At 46.6% G+C, this 23619-nt stretch overlaps 1 protein-coding gene across 1 annotated transcript in view; it reads left to right on the top strand.

Moving 5' to 3' along the window:
* PRKD3 (protein kinase D3) overlaps positions 1-23619 on the top strand; it is a 218111-nt gene that overhangs the window by 109908 nt on the left and 84584 nt on the right. Inside the window, 1 exon segment of the mRNA XM_029594096.1 lies at positions 11042-11165. Coding sequence (XP_029449956.1) covers positions 11042-11165 — 124 coding nt within the window.

Below are 23619 nucleotides of genomic sequence, written 5' to 3'. Positions count from 1 at the left end.
GGTATACACCTGAACTAAAAACACTCAAATGCAACCTACGAAAATTAGAAAAGAAATGGTGCATGACCCCTCCCCCTCACATCAGGCCTCATACAAATCTACACGTGCCCTCTACAGAACCACTATTGACAATAGCAAACGTGACTTCTTCGCCCTAAGAATACATAACATTCAATTCAATGCCAAAGCCCTCTTTTCCTTTGTATCTGACCTTACCAAAACTACCCCCCCCACCCAATGCAGACAACAATAAGACCATGTGTGATGACCTCACCCGCTTTTTCCATGACAAAATCTCTAAGCTTGCATCAAGCTTCCCCCCCCCACCACCTCCCCCATCAACATCCTAACATTTTGCATGTGATCCTACACTCCTTCGAAACTACATCCTCCTCCGAAATAGAAACCATCTTCAAAAAAATTAAACCTGCATCACACCTCACCAACACTATCCCCACCAAACATCCCCTAACGACTCCTAACCTAATCTCCAAACCAATAGCCGATTTAATCAACTGCTCCATCACCTTTGGTAGTGTCCCCGCATCCCTAAAACAAGCCATCGTAAAACCCATCCTCAAATAACCTAATCTCAACCCCTCTGAACTTGCCGACTACCGACCCATCTCTAACCTACCCTTCCTAACTAAAATCATGGAAAAAATAATAAACATCCAACTCTCCAATCACCTAGAGAAAAACAATATCTTATACCCTTCTCAATTCGGCTTCCACAAATTTTTCAACACAGAAACTCTCCTAATCTCCCTCACCGATACGATCCTTAAAGGTATTGACAAAGGGCATTCCTGCATTCTTGCCATGCTAGATATCTCCTCCGCCTTTGACACTATCAGCCATGAGATCCTCCTAAACCGCCTCACTGAAATTGGCATCACTTGCAATGCCCTCCGATGGCTTGAATCATACCTCAACAATAGACACTATATAGTCAAATTTGGAACCAATGAATCTAAACCCATCAACCTAACTTGGGCGTTCCCCAAGTGTCCTCCCTCTCCTCACCCTTTTCAATATATATATGCTACCCCTATGCCAACTCCTATCCAGTTTAGGACTTACCCACTTCATCTACGTGGACGACGTCCAAATCCTTATCCCCATTACAGAATCCATCTCCAAATCCCTTGAGTTCTGGAAAACCTGCCTCAAATCTATCACCCTCCTCCTATCCAATCTCGACTTCGCCCTTAACACATCTAAAACCGAAATCCTCATCTCTCACAACCCCAACACTTCAACCACCACAAACATTAACACCCTTCCCCCCCTCAATTCCTATTGCTCAACAAGTTCGAGACCTAGGAGTCATCCTAGACAGACAATTGAACCTTAAACAATTCATAAATACCACTATGAAGGAATGCTACCACAAACTTCACGTCTTAAAAAAACTTAAACCTCTGCTCCACTTTAACGACTTTCGCACAGTCCTTCAAGCCTTAATATTCTCCAAATTAGATTATTGTAACTCCCACCTTCTAGGCCTCCCCGCATCCACCATCAAACTCCTCCAGATGCTACAAAATGCCGCAGCCAGAATACTCACCAACACACGCAGAACAGACCATATTACCCCATCCTAAAAGACCTCCACTGGCTCCCAATCCCTTTCAGAATCTGCTCCAAATGCCTCACTATCCTACACAAGACAATACACAACCGAGATGTACATTGGCTCAACAACTCCCTACATTATCATATACCCATCAGACCCACCATATCTGCCTACAATGGTACTTTGCACATACCCGCCTCAAAACCTACCCGTCTTATTGCTACAAAAGAGAGAGCACTAACTATCGCAGGACCCACTAACTGGAATTGCATGCCTCCTGAACTGCCATTGGAGCCTTGCTCACAAAAATTTTAAAAAAAACTTAAAACCTAGCTCTTCAAATAGGCCTTTCCATAATTCCCTCCCCCCAGTTACCTTGCACGCCCTCTCCTCCCCGGCACCAACTTGTATATATGAGTAAGAGTATATTCGTATCAAGTTTTCCAGGGTAACCCGTCCTAATTCCTCACACCCTTGCTCTTTATCTAGATTTGTTCTGTATTTCCTCCTTTTATTCTGTTATTATCTCTGTAAAGTTACTGAGTTCTTTGTATTTCTCTTTCCCAAATTTGTTCCATGTAAACTGATGTGATGTCCTTCGAATGTCGGTATAAAAAAGTGTCAAATAAATAAATAAATACATGTTATTTTCACATCTCACGAAGGCGCATTATCAACCCAAAAGGTTTTTATTGCAATTCGGGGCGGGGGGGGGGGAGAGAGATGCACGCTCTACCTAGATTGATTGCAGCTAGGTAGACAGTACATCAAACTAGGTAGAAAGAATATTGTACAGATCTACTCTTCTTTTACCTTTCATCTCTCCAGATAACAGTAAATCTTCACTGATGGCAACTGTGCTCTTTGTACCTATGACTGTGCATGTAAAACTGCTCCCCAAAACCTATCCCACCCCCCAAACCTCACCCTGAGTTCATAATGCCCCCTCTTACAGTGGTATAAAACGTTTGTGTAAAGGACCAGTGCCATGGCTTGTCAGTATACAGAGACTCGATGACTGGTCAGTGCCAAAAGTCTTCCAGTATAGTGTAGATCCCATCTTTTTCTTGGACTCTGCAGACATTGCAATACAATCAGCTGCTGCAGCCAAATACTTTCCTTCTCCTTCGGTATTCCAAATCTCTCACTGCCCTCCTTTCACTCCATTCTCCGAGGACAAGCAGGATGGTAGTCCTCACACATGAGTGACATCAGATGGAGCCCGATGTGGAAAACTTATATCAAAGTTTGACTAGGCACTCTGAGCATGCTCTATACCACATGACCTCGCGGGGTCCTTCTTCAGTCTCTTTTTTACCACAGAGCTGTCAGCTTTGTGATTGGATTGAGTTCTAAAACTTTCGGCTTTTTACCTCGTGGAAAACATCTCTTTTTTGCAGTTTTTCGCTTCTTTCTTCTAAAGTCCATCGCCAGGTCCCTCTCGATGCCTCCCCATAGTGATCCCAATCAGGGTTTTTGGCATTCGGGTAAGTTTTCTTTCATTGTCGGTCCCCCTATGGTGGCGGCACCTCAGTGCCTGTCTTCCATCAATGCCTGCTGCCAAAGTTCTGTCTTTTTCCTGTTTATTTCACCCATCATGGTCGCATCTGGCTTCCACCAATGCCCCAGTGCCAGAGGACCATTTTGATTACTGATCCTCATGAGGTTTGCATCCTCTGCTTGGAGTCATCGCATGGTATCTTGGGTTGCCTTCTGTGCACCCAGATGACCCCGAAGGGACATCTGCTTTGACTCGACAAGATGAACAACCTCTTTGGGTTGAGGAAGTCCAAGACATCAGTAGCATCGGAGGACCTCGGAACTGCACCGATGGATACCATGCCATTGACATCTGTGGGACCATCAGTTTAGTCAAGGTCACCAATGGATAGGGGCACAGGAGACTGACCATTGTCGATCTCCTCCAGGCCGAGGATGTTGGGTCCATTGTCCTCGACCTTGACACCGGGGAAAGACCAGGCTTAGCAACGTGGAAAGACCAAGAAGCATTGGCACCGGTCACTTTTGATGCACAATGCCAGGCACGGGGACACACCGGCTTTTGCCATGATGCCCCCAAAGTGACCCTGTGGAGAGAAGCACCAAATCTCCATCGATGCCAAGGGTCCGCGACAGTCGCCACCGGTCCTGGTGCTAGTCACCGATCCCTCTCGCGGTTCCGAGGAAGATCTGGCCACCCTTCCTTCCTCCCATTTGGTGTTAGCATTGGCAACATCCGAGAAGGAGCTGGAGCGTCAAACCCAGCTAGCGGTGGAGTGGGCACGAGCAGGGCTTATGTCCTGCGGCACCAAAGACACTGGAGCCGGTGCCACCCATGCTCGTAATGGTTCTGGAGAAGCTCAATATATTCATCGGTGCCTTACCGACCCAGCTGGCATTGGTTCCCGGCGGGGCACCAAGGCCTCCCCTTACTGATACGGTGGTCGTTGCCAGTTCCTTCTTTGAGGACGCTCCTCCAAGGCTGGCGGAGACACCAAGGCAGATAGTCCTCCGTCCAATTCCATTGGTGCCTGCACCAGGGGTCCCTATGATCCCTGGGGGGGGGGGGGGAATATCAGATGGATTTCTCCTCCAAGGATTCGGATGGTCTTCCGTCAGACCTTTCTTCTCCAGAGGAGTGAAGGAGGTCCCCCCTCGAGGACTTGACCTTCACAAGGTTCATCAGGGTGATGGCAGAGGCCATCCTGTTCCAGGTTTTGACTGAAGAAGATGCCAGGCACAAAATGCTTGAGATTCTTCAGTTTATGGAGCTTCCTAAGGAGGAGATTGTTGCAGTCCTAGTACACGAGATCCTTATTGAGTTGCCGCTGAGGATTTAGGAACAAAGTGCCTCCCGTGAATAAGAAGGCGGATGGAGTTTACCTCATCCAGAAGGCTGCCAGATTCGATAAGTGTCAGCTGACCCACCAATTGGTAGTGGTCAAATCCGCCCTCAGGAGAGCCAGGCATTCTCAGACCCATTCCTCGGCACCCCCAGGGAAGAACCATAGAGCATTGGACACTCTTGGGAGGGAAGTGTTCCAAGGCACCATGCTTATTGCCTGCATTGCTGCCTACCAGCTCTACATGAGCCAATGCTTGCGAGACATCTAGAAGCAGGTGCAGTAGGTGGCTGAGCAGCTGCCTCAAAAGCAGCAAGACATCTTCATGTTGCTGGTGCTCAAGGGCTTGGAGTGTGGAAAACACAAGGTCCATGCGACATATGACATCAAGTCTTTGCAGTGGGAATCGGTGCTTGCAGACAGGCATGGCTGCGGGCTTCGGTTCTCAGACCTTAAGTACAGGAATAACTCGCTGATGTGCCATGCACTGGAAAGAATCTCTTTGGAGATAGAGTGAAGGATGCTGTGGCCCAGCTCTGGGACCACCATGAAACCTTCCAACAACTCTTCACTAGCACTCAGGACCTGTCCTCCTCATCCACGAGGCCATTGAGGCACGGTCCCAGGAAGTCTTTCTTTTGCTAAAGGATGTACTATCCTCCGCCTCCTCGATCTTGTACACATTATCAGAGCTCCCGCAGCCGTTCCAGGTAGCAGAGAGCTTCCAAACCCCAGCCAGCTCCTCAGTCAACTCCGGGATGGGGTTTTGACTGGGCCATAAGGAGCATAAGACAGTTGCCCATACCCAGGTCAATGGACCTTCTGGTCAGTGGCAGGCTGCAATTCTTTGCAAAGCGATGGGTTTTGTCCATCGTCTGACAGGGGTACCAATTTAACCTATTGGGTGTCCCGCCAAATTGCCTTCCGTGCCCATTTTGGGGACTGGTAGGGCATCAGGAGGTACTACAGGATGGAGCTGTCCTCCCTCTACTCCAGTACTTCCTGATTCCAAAGAAAATAGGAGGACTCTGTCAATGTTCTCTCAAATTTTGGAAAGGCTATGAGCACAAAAGTTGCTGTTATTTGTGCAAGTTTTTATGTCGCATTCAAATGTGTGTGCTACAAACCACCATAATGCAAATAATATTGGGATTTCTTGTGCGCACTATGTTTGCCATGTGCGCAAGGTTCGTGACCTGTGGGTGCACGCACATGTGCACACCTTAGAGGGAAGAGTGAACTCTGTCTTATCCTAGACCTGAAGGACTTGAACAAGTTTCTAAAAAAGTTCAAGATAGTTTCCCTGGGCACTTTGATCCCGCTTTTACAAATAGGGGTCTGGCTATGCTCCCTCGACCTTAAAGGATGCATACACCCATATCAAGATCTTCCCCATCACAGGAAGTATCTCGGATTTTTGGGTGTTGGAGTCACTAGGGTTCATTCTCAACTACCCAAAGTCCCATTTCAGTCCATCACCTCAATTGGACTTCATCAGAGCCCTGCTAGAGACTGCTCAAGCCAGAGCCTTTCTGACGTGCCAGAGGGCTGTCACTTTGGCTGTCACTTTGGCGACCATTTCGTCAAAGGTGTAACAGAGCCAGCAAATATAAACTTGGCACATGTTGAAGCTGTTGGGTCACATGGCCGCAAAAGTCCATATCACTCCCTTGGCACGATTACACATGTGCAGAGCCCAGTGGATCCTGAGCCACTCAGAGCCTCAGGATTGCATCCGAGTCACCGCATCTCTCCAAGACTCTTTGTTCTAGTGGCCTATTCTCTCCAGTCTGGAATTGGGGATTTCCTTTCAAAGTCACCTTACTCAAATTGTGCTTACTATGGATGCATCTACCCTGGGGTGGGGAGCTCATGTATATGGGCCCGGCACCCAGGGATTGTGGTCTGCTCAGGAATGTTCTTATCAAATCGACTTCCTGGAGCTTCAGGCGATCAGGTTTGCGCTATGGGCTTTCAGAGATTGGCTGTCCAACAAAATTGTCTTGATCCAGACCGAAAACCAAGTAGCCATGTGCTATGAACAAGTAGAGAGACACTGGATCGTACCTCCTGTGTCAGGAAGCAGTCCAGATTTGGTCCTGGGCCTTGACCCATGGGATGGTGTTCAGAGTTATGCATCTGACTGGAACGGAGAACACAATAGTGGACAGGCTAAATCGAGCCTTCAGACGATACGAGTGGTCCCTTTACCAGGGGGTAGTGAATCAGATTTTCCGCCTCTGGGAAACCCCAAATGAAGATCTGTTCAAGTCCCCCTGCAACCAGAAGGTGCCTCGGTTCTGCTTCCTGTTCAGATCAGGCGGCAAACCAGCCTCTGACGCCCTTGCCTGTTATTGGGGCAAGGGTCTTCTGTATTCATATGCTCCAATTCCCTTAGTGGCAAAGACTCTCTTGAAGCTTCGTGAGGACAGAGGGCCTATGATCCTCATAGCCACTCATTGCCCGAGACAGATCTGGTTTCCACTCCTGCAAGAGTTCTCCATCCGGAAACTGATCAGTCTGGGGACTCATCACGCAAGATCAGGGCAGGCTACAGCATCCCAACCTCTACGCCCTATCGCTCACAGCCTGGATGTGGAGAGGTTAATCCTGAAGCCACTTGAACTTTCCGAAGATGTGTTTGGGTCCTGGTGGCTTGCATTAGGACTTTGGCCTTCCACTAGGAAGTCCTATGGATTGAAATGGAAGAGGTTTTCCGTGTGGTGTGAGCAGAAGACCCTAGATACGTTCTTCTGCCTCACATAAAAACTGCTTGACTACCTTCTGCACCTTTCAGAGGCTGGCTTAAAAACCATCTTAGTGCGATTGGCGCATACCACCATGGTGTAGATGGTACGCCCTTCTCTGTACAGCCTATTGTTGTAGGCTGTACAGCCTACAACATGCGGGCCTGCTTCAATTGAAGCCTCTCCTAAGGTCTCCCGCTGTGTCTTGGGACCTCTGTGTGGTGTTGGCTCAGTTGATGAAAGCTCCTTGTGAACCACTGTGCACCTGTAATCTGAAGTACCTGAACTGGAAGGTCATATTTTTGGTGGCAGTCAGTTCAGTGCTCAGGGTCAGTGAGCTCCAGGCCTTAGGTTACTTATCCACCTTATATTAAATGTTATCATGACAGGGTGGGCTTATGTATGCACCTTAAGCTCCTGCCTAAGGTGGTGATGGATTTCCAACTTAACCAGTCAATCGTCCTGCCAATTTTCTTTCCCAGTTCCCATTTGCACCAAGGCGAACAGTTTGGACTGAAAGCAAGCCTTAGCCTTCTACCTGGAGCGGACAGAAGCCCATAGACAGTCTACCCATCTTTTTATTTCTTTTGATAGGAATAGGTTGGGCATTGCCATTGCCAAACAGACAATATCCAATTGGCTAGCAGATTGCATTTCCTTCTGATATGCCCATGCAGGACTGCATCTTGGAGGTCATGTCAAGATTCATTCTGTCAGAGCCATCGCAGTGTCTGTGGCCCACTTGCAAGCAGTTCCCATGGAGGAGATCTGCAAGGCTGCAACATAGAGTTCTCTCAACACATTCACATCACATTACTATCTGGATAGGGATCACCAACACGACAGTAGGTTCGGACAGTCTGCCCTCCAGAACCTATTTTGAGGTGTAAAACCCAATTCTCCCAATCTAGTGCCCATTGTTTGGGTTCAGGCTGTCTCCCCTGCTGTTACCAACACCACCGGTAGTGTTGTGCCCGTTGGCACCAGGTTAGGTGTCTGTTGATCCCCTTTTGTGTTGGGGAACAGCCTGTAGCTAGGGATTCACCCATGTGTGAGGACTACCATCCTAGTCCTCAGAGAAAGTAGAGTTGTTTACCTGTAATAGGTGTTGTCCAAGGACAGCAGGATGCTAGCCTCTCAAAACCCTTCCACCACCCTGTGGAGTTGGGGTTCTCCTAATTTTTTTATTGTTTTATTTTGTCATAATTCTATGATACAAGACTGAAGAGGGACTCCTCATGGACGTGTGGTATACTGCAAGCTGGGCATGCTCAGTTTCTAGAAACTTTGACATAAGCTTTCCACATCGGGCTCCATCTGATGATGTCACCCATGTGTGAGGGCTAACACCCTGCTGTCCTCGGAGAACACCTGTTATAGGCAAGCAACTCTGCTCAACCCAGCCCCATGTCTGTGTCTCAGATTTTCTTCACTTCCCCAACCCACCCTGTCTCCCATTCATTACCCCTGCTTCTCCTTCTTCTTCTCTTCCCCTTCTCTCATCCCCTCCCTCTTGCCCTTTTGCTGTTTTTCCTATTCTTACCCTTTTGTTTTCCCTGCTCACCCTTTCCCCTCTTCCCTCCCCCTGCAACTTTCTTGCTTCCCCTTTCCTTCCTCACTCATTTGGTTCCCCTCATCCTTTTGCCTTCCCATTAATCACACTTTTTCATTTATTTTCCCCATGCTCCTGCCCTTCCATTCCTCTTCCCTCCTTTCTAATAGGAGAGTGGCATTCCTTCAGTGCACTTACCGTATTTCCACGCATATAACCCGCGGGTAATGTGCGTTTTTACCTACCCCGCATGCCCCCCGCGGGGTATAAACGTGGGCGGGTTATCCAGAAAAAATTTTACAACCAATAAAGTTTCCCGACTCTGAATAGGCTGCAGCTGAGAGGAGTCCGTCCTATCCCTGCGCCCGGCCGCTTCCTGATTGGTCGCGTGTTAAATCTAGGCCGCAGGCGGGTGGGCGCTTGTTCCAGGCGGCGGCGGGGGCGGGTGGACGCGCGTTAGTTCGAGACGGCCGGCGGGTGGTCGCGTGTTAAATCTAGGCCGGGTCGCACAGGCGCGCATTCATTCACTGCCGATGGGGGCAGCCCCCACCGGCAGTGAATGAATGCGCGCCGAAAGCAGCTTGTTCCAGGCGGCGGTGGCGGGTGGACGCGCGTTAGTTCGAGGCGGGTGGTCGCGTGTTAAATCTAGGCCGGGTCGCTCAAGGCAATCTAGGCCGGGTCGCTCAAGGCAGTCACATGCCGTGACGTCACGGCATGTGACTGCCTTGAGCATCGAATCGCAGGGGTCGCATTCATTCACTGCCGGTGGGGGCTGGGGCAGCCCCCACCGGCAGTGAATGAATTCATTCATCCAGGCGGAGGAGCCGGCTGCTTTCAGCTGCCGCTGCCGGCTGCTTTCGGCGCTCAAGGCAGTAGCGGCGAAAGCAGCCGGCTCCTCCGCCTGGATGAATGAATGCGACCCCTGCGATTCGATGCTCAAGGCAGTCACATGCCGTGACGTCACGGCATGTGACTGCCTTGAGCGACCCGGCCTAGATTGCCTTGAGCGACCCGGCCTAGATTTAACACGCGACCACCCGCCTCGAACTAACGCGCGTCCACCCGCCACCGCCGCCTGGAACAAGCTGCTTTCGGCGCGCATTCATTCACTGCCGGTGGGGGCTGCCGCAGCCCCCACCGGCAGTGAATGAATGCGCGCCTGTGCGACCCGGCCTAGATTTAACACGCGACCACCCGCCGGCCGTCTCGAACTAACGCGCGTCCACCCGCCCCCGCCTGGAACAAGCGCCCACCCGCCCGCGGCCTAGATTTAACACGCGACCACCCGGCTCCCGCCGCCCGCCTGGACCCACGCGGCCCTCCGACAGGTATTTAAAAATTTATTTTTTTTTGAATTGCGGGTTATATGAGGAGGCGGGGTATATTAAAACTTTTTTTCATAAATCTTGAAAACCTGCGGGTTATGTGTGTGGGCGGGTTATATACGTGGGCGGGTTATTGTCGTGGAAATACGGTACTCTGCTCTACAGTTTGGCAGAAAAGAGGCTGTTTTTGCAAGACCTGCTTGCACCGCAAGCCTGAAACTGAATTAATGGAACCATAGGATAGAGGAGAGCTGACACCTTCAAGACACATAGAAACAGAGAATATGCCAACAGATATGGACCCTAAGACCCTCTAATTGTTTCTTAGGTAATAATGTTAGAAGTGTACTGTATAGGGTAAATGTACGTTTCCAGCGTTATTACCTAAGTAACACTGGAAGCATCAGTATCGCGTAGGACAACGATCCCAGCATTGACCACAGGGGCCCCACTATAGGTAATGGGTGTCTGCCTGGATGGTGGGGGGGGGGGGGGTGTGTGTTAGTAGAGGGCAGCCTGAGTCCATCTGCGATATTTTAAAATTAATTTATTGAAGTTGGGGGCGTGTTTCTTTGCCGTCGGGGAGAGGAGGATTGTGACTTGGGGTATGGGGTGGGCATCGGATTGGGAGGCCCACAACCTTTTTAACAGGTGTAGTACTTACCCAGATATTTCTGAAGATATCTGGATACGTAGCTAGTTATTTGGCCACATGAGGCCTCCTCTGAAGCCGGATATACCTGATATTTGCCCCTTTTTTATCTGGGTAAATTATAGCCGGATAACTATTTGGCTGACTATGCCAAATTTGCCATTTAAATGGGCAATTTTTTTTAGTTATCCATCTAAATGGCTTTTGAATATGGACCGTCATATCTATGAGAAAAAAAAACGTAATAAATCAGATCCTAATGTGAATGCCATTAACCCCCCAGAATTACAAACGATTACATTGCAAGTCTATAAGAATAACAATTTTTGTTCTTCAATTCCAGCCCCTCAACGAGCAATAACATTCCTCTTATGAGAGTCGTACAGTCAATCAAGCATACCAAGAGGAAGAGCAGCACAATGGTGAAAGAAGGGTGGATGGTTCACTACACCAACAGAGACAACTTGGTCAGTAACTTTTCACATGCAGCTTTGTGGATAAACATATTTTTAAATTACTACTTACATATATCTCTATATCTATTCAGCTTTTACTTACTTGAGGGCTGAGTTTCTAGCTCTGTCCTGATCTGAATTGTTGTTACAGTGAAAGCCTCATTATCCGGCAAGCATGAGGAATAGCCAGTGCCGGTTAATAAAATATGCTTATTATCTGAGAGTCCTCTGCTTTCTGTCCATTTCTCTTGCAGAGAAAGGGAGGGGGTGATGCCATAGTGGACAGAGAAAAGCTACTGTGTTCCCTAATCCAATCCCTCCACTCCTGCAGTTTCCCCCCTCCTCCCCCTCCTCCTCCCATCTCTTGCAGGGAACAGAAGGTGAGAGGGTGATGTTGAAGTGGGCAGAGCATAGCAGAGAAAAGCTACTCTGCTTCCAGATCCAGCCCTTTCCTTCCTGTCATTTCCCCTCCTCTCCCTTGCAGGAAACAGGAGGGAAGTGGTGCTACTCTGCACCGTAATCCAACCCCTCCCCTCTTGTAATTTCCCTCCTCCCCACAAGGTGCTGCTTGGGTAAGATGCTGGTTAGTTGAGCATGCCAAATAGTTGAGTGTCAGACAATGGGGCTTTTACTGTATTATTATTAATAGTTATTTGTTTAGCACTACCAGGCGTACACAATGCTATACAAAATAAAAGAGACTCCCTGCTGCTAGGAGATTACAGTCTAGTCAAGCCATGCTGCCAAAAATTAAATAAGAGGCTTTGAGTTAAAACAGTGAGAGCATAATTAGGAAGACCTAAACCAGATGGATTATAGTTAGGATTACTTGATGAACTTTAATTACATAAGAGCATAAAAACTGCCTTACTGAGTCAGATCAAGGATCCATGAAGCCTAATATCCTATTTCCAACTGTAATGGTTTGTGGACCCTTTGCCTGAGGTAAGAGTTGTTATCACCTGTGGGGAGGGGCCCCACAGGTCTACACCATCGGGAGGTGAAGTCAGGCACAGTGGTAAACTCTGGAGAGGTCCCGAGGAGCGGGGTAGAATGCAGCTAGGAGGGATTCCCACAGTTCATAGGCTGGCTGGAGGTCAGTACCTGGGCAGAGACCTCCGAAGGGGGTGGTGCTAGGCAGGCTTGCAGAGCGGGAGCGCGTGCAGGAGGTATTCCGAAGAGGCAACCCCGAGAGGCAGAGCTGCGCAGCAAAGGAGGTACTGATGCGATGACATAGGCCAATCCGTGGAGTGGGGAATCCTGAGTCAGGTCTCCAGATGATGATGTAGAACAGCCCGAGGAGCGGGAGGTCCTGGCAATGACCGGTGGTAGAATCAAGGGTACTGCCCCGAGGAGTGGGAAAGCACTGGCAGTCTCAAATGAAGAATGTGAGCGCTACCCTGAGGAGCGGGGAAGCACTGAGAGTCTTGGTATGGCACGTGGGCACTGCCCCGAGGAGTGGGAAGCATGGAGGTAGAACTCCCAAGTGGTGAAGTTGTTCGCAGAGGCGGCCCTGAAGAGCGGGGAGCCAGCGGGAAAGGACTTCTGGAAGGTGCAGGGCCAGCCTGAGGAGCGGAGGAGGCCAGGAGACCAAGTCCCCGTAGAGTGCACATGCTGGGCCCCGAGGAGCGGGTACCAGGCAGGGTCCAGATTCCAAGAAGATCCAGTAACGTCACCACAAGAACAATAGAGACAGGAGCTCGTAGAATAGTAATGGAACTCGTTGCCAAGTCGGCTAGCTGGGGGCGAAGGTAGAGCTTAAGTACTCTGATGCAAAGATGTCATCAAACAGGGACGCCCCTGAGGTTCCCGCCGAAGGGGCTTTAAAAGAGTCTACGGTGGCGCGCGTGCGCGCACACCTAGGAAGGCCCAGAGTTGGCATGGGAGGCGGCGGCGTCTTGACTGCCACGAGGAGCCATGGGGAACGCAGCAGCAGAGACTAGCCCACGTTGCGAGCAGACCTGGAGAGGGAAGCAGGATGTGAGTAGACGCGGTCGCAGCCGTCTGCGACCGATGGTCATAACACCAACAGTGGGTCAGTCCAGGTCCCAAGTACTTGGCAGGATCCCAACAGTAGATAGATCCCATACTGCTAATGCCCAGAATAAACAGTACCTTTCCCCAAGTCTATCTGGTTAATAATGATTTATGGACTTTTCCTCCAGGAACTTATCCAAACCTTTTTTAAACTCAGCTATGCTAACTGCCTTAACCACATCTCTGGCAATGGATTCCAGAGCTTAATTGTGCATTGAGTGAAAAAATATTTTCTCATATTTGTTGCAATTATGCTGCTTAATAACTTCATGGAGTGTCCTCTAGTCTGCTTTTTTATTTTTTAAAGAGTAAACAACTCATTCCACCCCACTCATAATTTTATAGACCTCTGTCATATTTCCCCTCCAAGCTGAACAGCCCTAACCTCTTTAGCTTTTCCTCATAACAGAGTTGTTCCATGCCGCTTTTCATTTTGGTTGCCCTTTTCTGTACCTTGCCCAGATCCGCTATGTCTTTTTTGAGATGCAGCAACCAGAATCGCACACAGTACTCTCGGTGTGATTGCACCATGGCGTGATACGGAGGTATTAATGATATTCTCCATTCCTTTCCTAATAAGCCCTAGTATTCTGTTTGCTTTTTTGACTGCCACTGCACAATGAGATGAGGATTTAAACGTACTGTCCATGATGATGCTTGTTTCCTTTTCTTGGCTGATATAATCCCCAATATGGAACTTAATACTGTGTAACTACAGTGTGGGCTACTTTTGCCCATGTACATCACTTTGCACTTGTCCACATTAAATTTAATGTGCCATTTGGATGCCCCAGTCTCGCAAGGTCCTCTTGCAGTTTCTCATAATCCGCTTGCAATTTATCAGTTTGGAATAATTTTGAGTCGTCTGCAAATCTGATCACCTTGCTTGTCATTCCCTTTTCCATATCAATTATAAATACATTAAAAAGCACCTGTCCCATCCCTGGGGCACTCTGCCGTTTACCTTCCTTCACTGAGAAAACTTACTCTTTAGCACCACTCTGTTTCCTCTTTTTTTAATTTGTTTGTAGTTTATTTAATGTTTAATAAACAAAGGTTATTACACAAGCATTGAAACAGCAACAGCTGATAACAGATATCTCAATCAAATATTACATCCCACAACTGCCTCTCACCCCTTTCCTCATCCCTCCCTACTCCCACCCCCAACTGTTTTAGTTACGTCACACTGTCTGTGAGGACTTGTCCCATGCCTCAAATAATTTCCATGTTCTTTAAAAAGTTTCTAATTCATCATGGCAAATCGCCATCAATCGGTCCATAATGTAAATACTCCATATGCATTTATTGAAAGCCTGCAAATTAGGAGGATGGGATCTTCTCCAGGGGGGCTCTGCTACTTCACACTTTGCTTAATCAGCTTATTAATAATTGAGGGTGCTTCCTTGATCAATGTATTAAAGAGAAAAAACTCGGCATGCCAGTAAAGATGAATATTTGTAACATCAAAAATGAATTTCTGCATTTGTTTCCAAAACACGGCAATCACTTGACAATCCCACCAAATATGTTCCATCTTATGTATGCCCCTGCATCACCTCCAGCATGTATTTGTTACTCCCAGAGGTGATTTATGTAATCGATATGGTGTAAGATGCCAACTATAATAAACTTTCTATACATTTTCAGTCAAATGAGCAGAAGTGGAGACCTTGACTAATCTAGACCGAATTTCCTCCCAGTCCTCCTCCATGACAAATCCAAGATCCCTCTCCCAGGCCAAGTAATGCTTTAATTTCCCCATTGGCCAGATAATAGAATTTTATTTAAATAAGATATTGGTCCCCCTAGATTTCAGCGATTTACTGCATAGCCTCTCAGAAGGAGACAGGGTTCTCTGTATGATCGGAGTTTCAGTTTGATGCAGTAAGGAGTGCCTCACTTGGAGAAATGCAAAAAATTCACTATTAAGCAGCCCATACTTTTCTTTAAGAGAGGCAAAGTTAGTACACCCCTGCTTTTCTAAAAATTGAAAAACGTTAACCAGGTCCTTCTCCCATTTTGTAAATACTATAAATTCCTTACCTAGAAGGAAGTCAATAATGCCTCTTATAAGAGGTAAGGAAGAACATTTATACCATGACACCATAATGTAAACCGGTACGATAAGACCTGGTCTTGAGTGTCGGTATAGTAAAAGAAGTTAAATAAATAAATAAATAAATAAATAAATAAATAAATACTGTCCTTAACAGAATCCCATAGCTGAATTATGCGTTCCATGAAAGGATTAAGTGGGTTGGGTTTTTTTTTTTTGGCATTCTGGTTTCCTTTGGGATCCAGGGGCAGTCAGCCAAAGCCATATCATTAAAAAAAAAAAAATTGCTCTATTACCACCCATTGCTTAAGTTTTACTCTATCCTGCCAATCCTCAAGGACCCTTAATTGAGCAGCTTTATAATAGGCTTCCACTTTGGGAACTCCCATCCCCCATCCCACTGTAACCAAAACAAGACTGTCTTATGGACTCTAGGAACCTTTTGTCTCCGGATGAAGTGCAAACATTTCTTCTGTATTTTATTAAGCAATTAATTTGGTAATGTAAAAGGCAGCATTTGAAATGCATAACATAATTTTGGCAAGGCATTTACATTTATGGCAGCAGTCCTATCCACCCATGAAAGATTTGCTGACTCCTAAGCTCAGAGATCCCACAAAATTTCAGCCAAAAGCGAAGATAGTTAGCTTTTATCACATACTGTTTATCAACCACTATTTTCACACTCAAATATTTTAACTCCTTAGAGGAGTGAAAGGCTCTATCCCCAAGGCAAAAAGCAATGGAGAGAGGCCGCAACCCTGTCTGGTCCCCCTATCCAGTCCAAATGCTTCAGAGAAGCTACCATTAACTTTCACTCATGCTCATGGAGCATAGTTTTTTTTTTTACCCAGGTCAAATAATTATGCCCAAATTCTACCTTGCTTAACACTTTAAAAAAGGCAGTCATTAGTTGTAAGCACTTGCTATGAAACCAAGTTTAGGAAGTTGCTTATCCATACAGCATGTACAGTTTATTGCATCACTTATTTAAGGCTGTGCCTTCTGCATGTTATTTTTTTTTAATTTGTGTAGTTTTATGTTGATTTGTTGATTTGTGCTATTTTATGAATATAAGCATTGTAAGCCACCCAGAACATGGGATGGAGCGGCCTAGAGATATTTTAAATAAATAAACATAAAGGTGCAGTGAACCTAATCAAAAGCCTTCTCAGCATCTAAGGCTAATAATAGCGATGCAGCCTTGCCCTCCTGAGCAGCCCAGATGACATTAAACACTCCTCTAATATTGTCTGACACATGTCTCCCAGGAATAACCCTGGACTGGTCAGGATGAACAGCCGCTGAACAACTGCAGTCAACCGATCTGCTAATATGTTTTCACATCGATATTTAAAAGCAAAATTGGTCATTAAGACCCACATACATTTTTACCTTTTTCTTCATTTGGTAATACTGTTATACCCGCTACTCCCATGGATGGAGATAGATTCTCACCCCCCACCCCCCATCACCTGCTGTGACAAGATCCCCGTTTTTACAGATATCCCTAAACTATAATAATCAGGAAAGGAGAATGGGTCATACATGGGCCGAAAGCAATTTTTACAGCTGAGAGTTGCAACAAGGGGTTTGTGGTAACTTGGGTAATTAGCAGCTTGGAAAAAGCTGGAAAGAATAAGGAGGCAGACTCTGTTTCCCTTTTGTGCAATTTATTTACAGTGAACAAACCAAAACAAACAGTGTAGCTCACTTTCATTTCAGGTAACTCACAGTGTTTAAGCGTAGCACAATCTTTAAGTGTAGCAGCTCTTAAACTTCAGGTAACTCACAATCCTTAAATATAGCAGGTCTTAGCGTAGGATGGGTCCCTACCTGCTCTCCAGGATCTGCTTAAACTTTCCAGGCCCTGACTTCTTAAACTCTGGTGAGGGGCTTCTTCCTTTACCCAGGATTCCCTGTGGGTTTGGATTTTAAGGAGGACCCAGCAAGACAACTGTGCCCAGTCCTTTAAGGTAGATTGAAGGAGTTCTCTGTATACTCCCTCACATACCCTCCCCCTCAGCTCAGCCTTCAGGATGAGCACCTGCCTATACAAGGGACACTTCTCTGGACAGGAAATCTGTATTGGCGTCTTCCTATCCTGTCCTTTGATGTATTCAGTAGTTGAAGGACTCAAGGACCAGGAAACCACCTCATCACTCTCACATTGGACTCTTTGGGGTGGATTTTAAGAGCCCTGCTCGCCTAAATCCGCCCAAAACCGGGCGGATTTAGGCGAGCAGGGCCCTGCGCGCCGGGAAGCCTATTTTACATAGGCCTACCGGCGCGCGCAGAGCACCGGGACTCGCGTAAGTCCCGGGGTTCTCCGAGGGGGGCGTGTCGGGGGGGCGGGCCCGGTCGTCGCGGCGTTTCGGGGGCGTGTCGGCAGCGTTTTGGGGGCGTGGCTACGGCCCGGGGCGGTCCGGGGGCGTGGCCGCGCCCTCCGTACCCGCCCCCAGGTCGCTGCCCGGCGCGCAGGAGGCCCGCTCGCACGCGGGGATTTACGCCTCCCTCCCCGGAGAAAGGTAAGGGGGAGGTGTAGACAGGGCCGGGCGGGTGGGTTAGGTAGAGGAAGGGAGGGGAAGGTGAGGGGAGGGCGTTAGAGGATTCCCTCCAAGGCCGCTCCGATTTCGGAGCGGCCTTGGAGGGAACGGGGGTAGGCTGCGCGGCTTGGCGCGCGCCGGCTATACAAAATCCATTGCCTTGCGCGCGCCGATCCAGGTTTTTAGCAGATACGTGCGGCTCCGCGCGTATCTACTAAAATCCAGCGTACTTTTGTTTGTGCCTGGAGCGCAAACAAAAGTAGGCTATTTGCGCTCCTTTTAAAATCCGCCCCTTTATTTCTATTTATAAATAGGAGCGATTGGTGATCCATTATGAGCGTGAACTGCCATCCCAGCAGGCAGCAGCACAAGGCCGATTTGATGTCAAGAGAAAGGCGTTACTCAGCAGCTGAGAAAGAGGCCTTGGCAGTCAAGTGGGCCTTAAAGGCCTTGTGCTGCTGCCTGCTGGGATGGCAGTTCACGCTCATAATGGATCACCAATTGCTCCTATTTCTAAATAGAAATAAAGAGTCCAATGCGAGGGTGATGAGGTGGTTTTCTGGCCCTTGAGTCCTTCAAGGGCCAGGAAACCAAGGCGCAGAGTTGTTTCATTACTTTGGAGACGAATGGGGTTCCATGATCCATCAGGATCTTCTTGGGTAGCCCAAGTTGTGAAAAAGCCTTTCTTTAGGATGGTCGCTACCATCGGGGGTCTTCATATTTCATAGCTGCACTGCATCCGGATATCTTGTGGCATAGTCCAGAATAACAAGGATGTACTTATTTCCTCGAGTAGATCTCTCTAGTGGCCCCAAAGGTCCATGCCCATCCTTTCAAAAGGGCTCTCTATTATGAACATTGGTATGAGAGGTGTTGCCTGTACACTGGCAGGCTTTGTGAATTGGCATGTAGGGCAGGACCGGGAATACAACTGGATCTGTTTATGTAGGTCTGGCCAATAGAAATGTGTCGATATTTTCTCTCGGGTCTTTTCCTTCTCCAGGTGACTGCCTAGAAGTTGGCTGTGTGCTAGTTGCATGATCTTCTGATGATATGGTTTGGGAACTAGGGGTTGTTCTATCAATTCCCCCTCCACACTTCCCTTTCTAACCCAGTAAAGTAGATCCACTTTCATCACAAAATAAGGGGTCTGTTATCTGTGCTTCAAGGACTAGCTTTTGTCACCCTCTACATATTCTCCTGGGACCTCTTAAAGGACTCATCCTCTCTCTGGGCCCGCCTGAAGCTTCCCAGGTCACCCCCTTTGTCCCACTCAAAGGGTTCAGGTAAAACATTCTGGATGAATTGCTGTTCTTCTCTGGATTCCGACCCTGCCTCCTCAGCTGCCTCTAAATTAAACTGTATTTGCCCTATCAGCGTTGCTTTTGGGACTTAAAACTCTTAGAGACCTTATAATACAGATCCGGATCCTCCAACAGGAAGAGTTCAGGAAACTCCAGTTCATTGTTTTAATTGAAAACAAGCCCGTTGTGAGCTGGTTCCATAGGCTCTTGAAGTTTGTACAGTCCCATTCAATCACCACGGTGTAAGATAGACAAGAAAGAACTCCCACCTCAATTTGGTCTTGGATGACTTGAGTCTTTAGTTGTACCTGGCTTGTTGGATACTGCTGTGGATTCATGCCAGGGTTACTACTCTGTCATTGTCAATCTGGATTCACCTCAGTAACTTTCTTTGAATGAGCGTTTTCACCCTCCCAGAGTCCACCAATGCTTGGGTTGAAACACCATCTAGCTCAACCACAGTCACAGTAAAGACTTCTGGCTGAGGACAACCATGAAATTACAAAAGTGTGGGACCATGGCATGAACGTCCATGAGTTCATTTTCACTGCGGAGACAGTACTTGGCAAAATGGCCCCTTTCTCCGCAGGTGGCGACCTGGGTGAGGTTTTCACTTGAGGTGTAAAGTCCAGCTAGGTCTGCACTACTAGCTGTCAGGGCATCTGGCTCTTAGGACTCTGTTGTCCTCTACTTGAGTTGAGTGGCCTCTCTGGGAACCGTGGTGACTTGGGCATGGTCTGGGCCTGGTAATGGGCCTTCTACTTCCAGCGCCTTTTTTAGCATAAAGTTCTGGCATTGGCAGACCCACTGTCGTATAGGCCATTCTAGGCTGTCTAGGAACTGTTCCAGCAGCCTGATCTTATTTTCTGGGCATAGCAACTTCCAAACAACATCCTTTAATCTGTGGAAGAGATTCCTAGGGTTTTCACCAGCCTGAATAATTCCCACCTGAAATCACTGTTGGTAGGCTTCTGGGGTGAGTCCCGCTCTCTCTAAGATGGCAGCCTTGATTTCCTGTTATGTTGCCCTCCCTTCCGGACTAGCAGTTTCGAAAGCATCTTGACTACTCCTGGTGAGTAGATTCTCCAGATAAGTAGCCCACCTGTTCTCTGGCCAGCCTGCCAGTCATGCTGTGCATCAGAATATTTTAGGAAACCATTGGGGTCTTCTCCTGGTGTCATCTGGAGGAATAGTTATTGCGGTTTGTACAGCTTGTGTTATCTGGGTTAGTATCGTATTCTGCTGCACTACCTGTTCTTGCAGTGCCTGCTGCTGATTAATTTGGGTTTTTAAGGTGTTCTGTAGTTTCTGCTGCCCTGTAGCAAGGGCCTGGATCACTTGCTCTCTCTGCTTCTTTCCAAGCCTCCTCCCAAACTGGGTCACTGTCTGGGTAAAGGAAGAGTGGGGGGAAGAAAAAAAAAAACCTGCTGGCTTGTCTGATCCTGACTCACTTCTTGAATACAGACACTACAGGCAGGGCTAGCTCCCTTGGCCTGTTGTATAAAGGGAGGGTGAGTGGAACAGGGGAGAAAAACAGGGGAAAAACAGGGGAAAAACAGGGGAAAAAAAAGCTCTGCAAGAGTATGTGTATGTTTTTTTTTCTAATGTGGCTGTGGGCTCTTGCCTGTGCTTCCCACTTAGGCAAGAAATCCCACAGCTGCCACCATATGTGGTAACTTGGGCGATAGCGACTTGAAAACAGTCGGAAAGAATAAGGAGGCAGACTGGATGTTTCCCTTTTGTGGGAGTTGGCCCTCCTATGTCCAGAGAAGGCTCAGGCTACCCAAGCCCAAAGTTATAATCGCCCCATGGTCCAAAGAGTATTTCAGCCAGGGTACCGCATACTTGTCCTTCTCCCATCTTTGGAAAGTTATGTTGTTAGCCTGTTGGCAAGGATCCTATGATGTTTGGAGAAAACATCCTGGATTACAAAATAGCCCAGCCAGATAAACGAAAGAAAACTCAAATCTACTACATCAACCTTCTGAAGAAGTGGGATTATTTACAGTAAACAAACCAAAAACAAACAACATAGTTCACCTTTTCTTCAGGTATCTAACAATCTTTTTAAACATAGCAGCTCTTAAACTTCAGGTAACTCTCAATCCTTAAATGTAGCAGGTCTTAGCGTAGGTTGGGTTCCTGCCTGCCACCCAGGACCTGTTTAAACCTTCCAGGTCCTCAGTTCTTAAACTCTGTGAGGGGTTCCTCCCTTCACCAGGGATTCCCTATGGATTTGGATTTTAAGAAGGACTGAGACAACTGTGCTTGGTTCTTTAATGTAGTCTGAGGGATATACTCCCTCACAGGATTGTAATCCCCAGCACCTTGATGCTTTGCTCCCTCCTCCTGGATTGGCAGCCTTGCTGGCCAGACCACCTACATCACTCATTCTGCTCCCTTCCTTCAGCCCCTCACCCACTCGAAACAACTGTAAGCTCCTTTTGTAAGAGAAGAAGAAGAGAGCAATAGAGGGAGTTGTCTTTTCTCCCTTCTCAGTCAAAAAGGTATTCTGTGTGCTAGCTTAATCTGTGTACCTGTCCAAGCTCATTTCTTGGATAAAATCCTTTATTGTATGAATAGTTGTCTTTGTATTTATATTCTACTAATTTCCACTGAACTCAGGACTGAAGAAGGTCTTCCAAGATCCCTGCTTTGCATATAAGTCTGAGAGAAAGAAGTGTAAAGAGTTACCGGGATTCAGCTGGGAACAAGAAGCTGACAGACTATTGACAGAGTTGGAGGAGGCTGGTGCTGTCAGAATTTGGGCATTCTTGGCACAGATACAGAGGGGGCAATTATTGGAACAGAGTTAAAAGCTGGGTAAAAGCTGAGGTGTTAATGAGAGCTGGTGTTGGTTTAAGTATGGGAATTTATATGCGCCTCTACCCAAAACCAGACAGGAAGACAACTGGGCCCATTGCCCCTTATCTGCCATTATCTCTTTTTGTATTTCCTTTTGTTTGCTTTTTATTTTACCATTAACTGTTTTATAAGCTCTTTCTCCTGTATGTCTGATCTCTGCCTCAAATACTTTATTGCAGGGTTTGGTATTGGCCTTTTAATCTCTTCAGTGCTTCCCCTATTTGTCGCAACTGCTTTTGCTTGGGGGGGATAAAATTTTCTGCCCTCCCCACTCCCCTTGCTTTGTTTAAATGCTAGTGTAGACAGGACTTTAAACAATGACTAGGGATTTTAGTACTTTTTCTAGGATGTTCGTGAACCATTCCTTCTGTATATATCCTTATCCTCCCAGGTGTATCCCTAGTCACCGTTGTACCCAACTTTCAACCATGAATTGATGATTTTTGTGAGAACCATTCTTATATTCTGTTGCATGCAAGTAGCACTTCCAAGCAGGTCACAGGTTTGGCTATCTGTCCAAGATCCCTCACTGACTCCTTGGACTTCTTTTGAATCTTTACCAACTCAGTTGGTTCATTTATACCTAGATGCACAATAATATCCAGTACACCATCTTTTCACATTTCTCTAGATAACTTGTGGACTCTTCCCATCTCTACAAACTGAATTCCGTGGAAGGCAAATCATTATTCTCTCCTCATAGCTATTTACTAACTATTGCCTCACAATAAGAATTTTTGCCCTCTCATATTAATTTCCTGGAATTTATGATTTAAAAAAAATAAACCAATAAATGTTAATTTTGGTGATCCTTAAGATAGTGTATCATTTTACAATTTAAATTCTAGCCTTACTTATTGTATATTTTTGCTAGCATAAATTGAAATAATATATTTATTAAATGCTTTTACTTGCCTTAATGCCCAAGCATTCTAGGCAAGGTACAGTAATAGAGATCAGCTGTGGGGCAGAGAAATTTATCCAGCTAACTTAACCAGAATATTCAGTGGCTCAGGTTCACTGCTGAATATACTCGGCTTTCTTAAATATTTATCTGGCTAACTTTAGGTCTGTTTTTTGGCTTTTTAATAATTTAGGAGGTAATTTTAAAAGGAGTTACATGTATAAATGTAAATGCTATTGTAGCACTTTTAAAAAGCTATTTAGGCCCATAAAGTGCACTTACACGTGAATATCCTGTGGACAATTCAATGGTATGTATTATAGCAATTTTCAAAAGCCCACTTACATGGGAAAAGTGCATTTACACATCTAAAATCCAATTTTAAGTGTTTAATGCTTTTTTAAATCAGGCCCTAAGTAAGACTATTAGCCAAATATAGATTATAAAGGATTAAGATGGATTAGCAGCATGAGTTTTGAATATGTTTTGGAAATGTGTGTCTCAAATATCTTCTATAGGACTATTATGAAATTATGTATGCTTTTTTTTCTAGATAAGCAATATATCAAGTATGAATGACCATAAAGATTTAAAATGCTATTAACCTTTTCTTTTTCCTTCCTCTCCCAGTTTAAGCATCCCTGTTTTTTGTAACTGCTTTCTTCCGCACTACAGTTCCAGTTTGTTTTTTCTTTCTATGCACCACTGTTTTAATGTAAACCAGCATGATGTGATTTTATCATGAATGCCG

The sequence above is a fragment of the Rhinatrema bivittatum genome, chromosome 3, assembly GCF_901001135.1.
Source record: "Rhinatrema bivittatum chromosome 3, aRhiBiv1.1, whole genome shotgun sequence".
In the NCBI taxonomy this organism is placed as follows: Eukaryota; Metazoa; Chordata; class Amphibia; order Gymnophiona; family Rhinatrematidae; genus Rhinatrema; species Rhinatrema bivittatum.
Note: the sequence above shows the minus strand (reverse complement) of the source record. Positions and strands in the feature narration are given on the sequence as shown.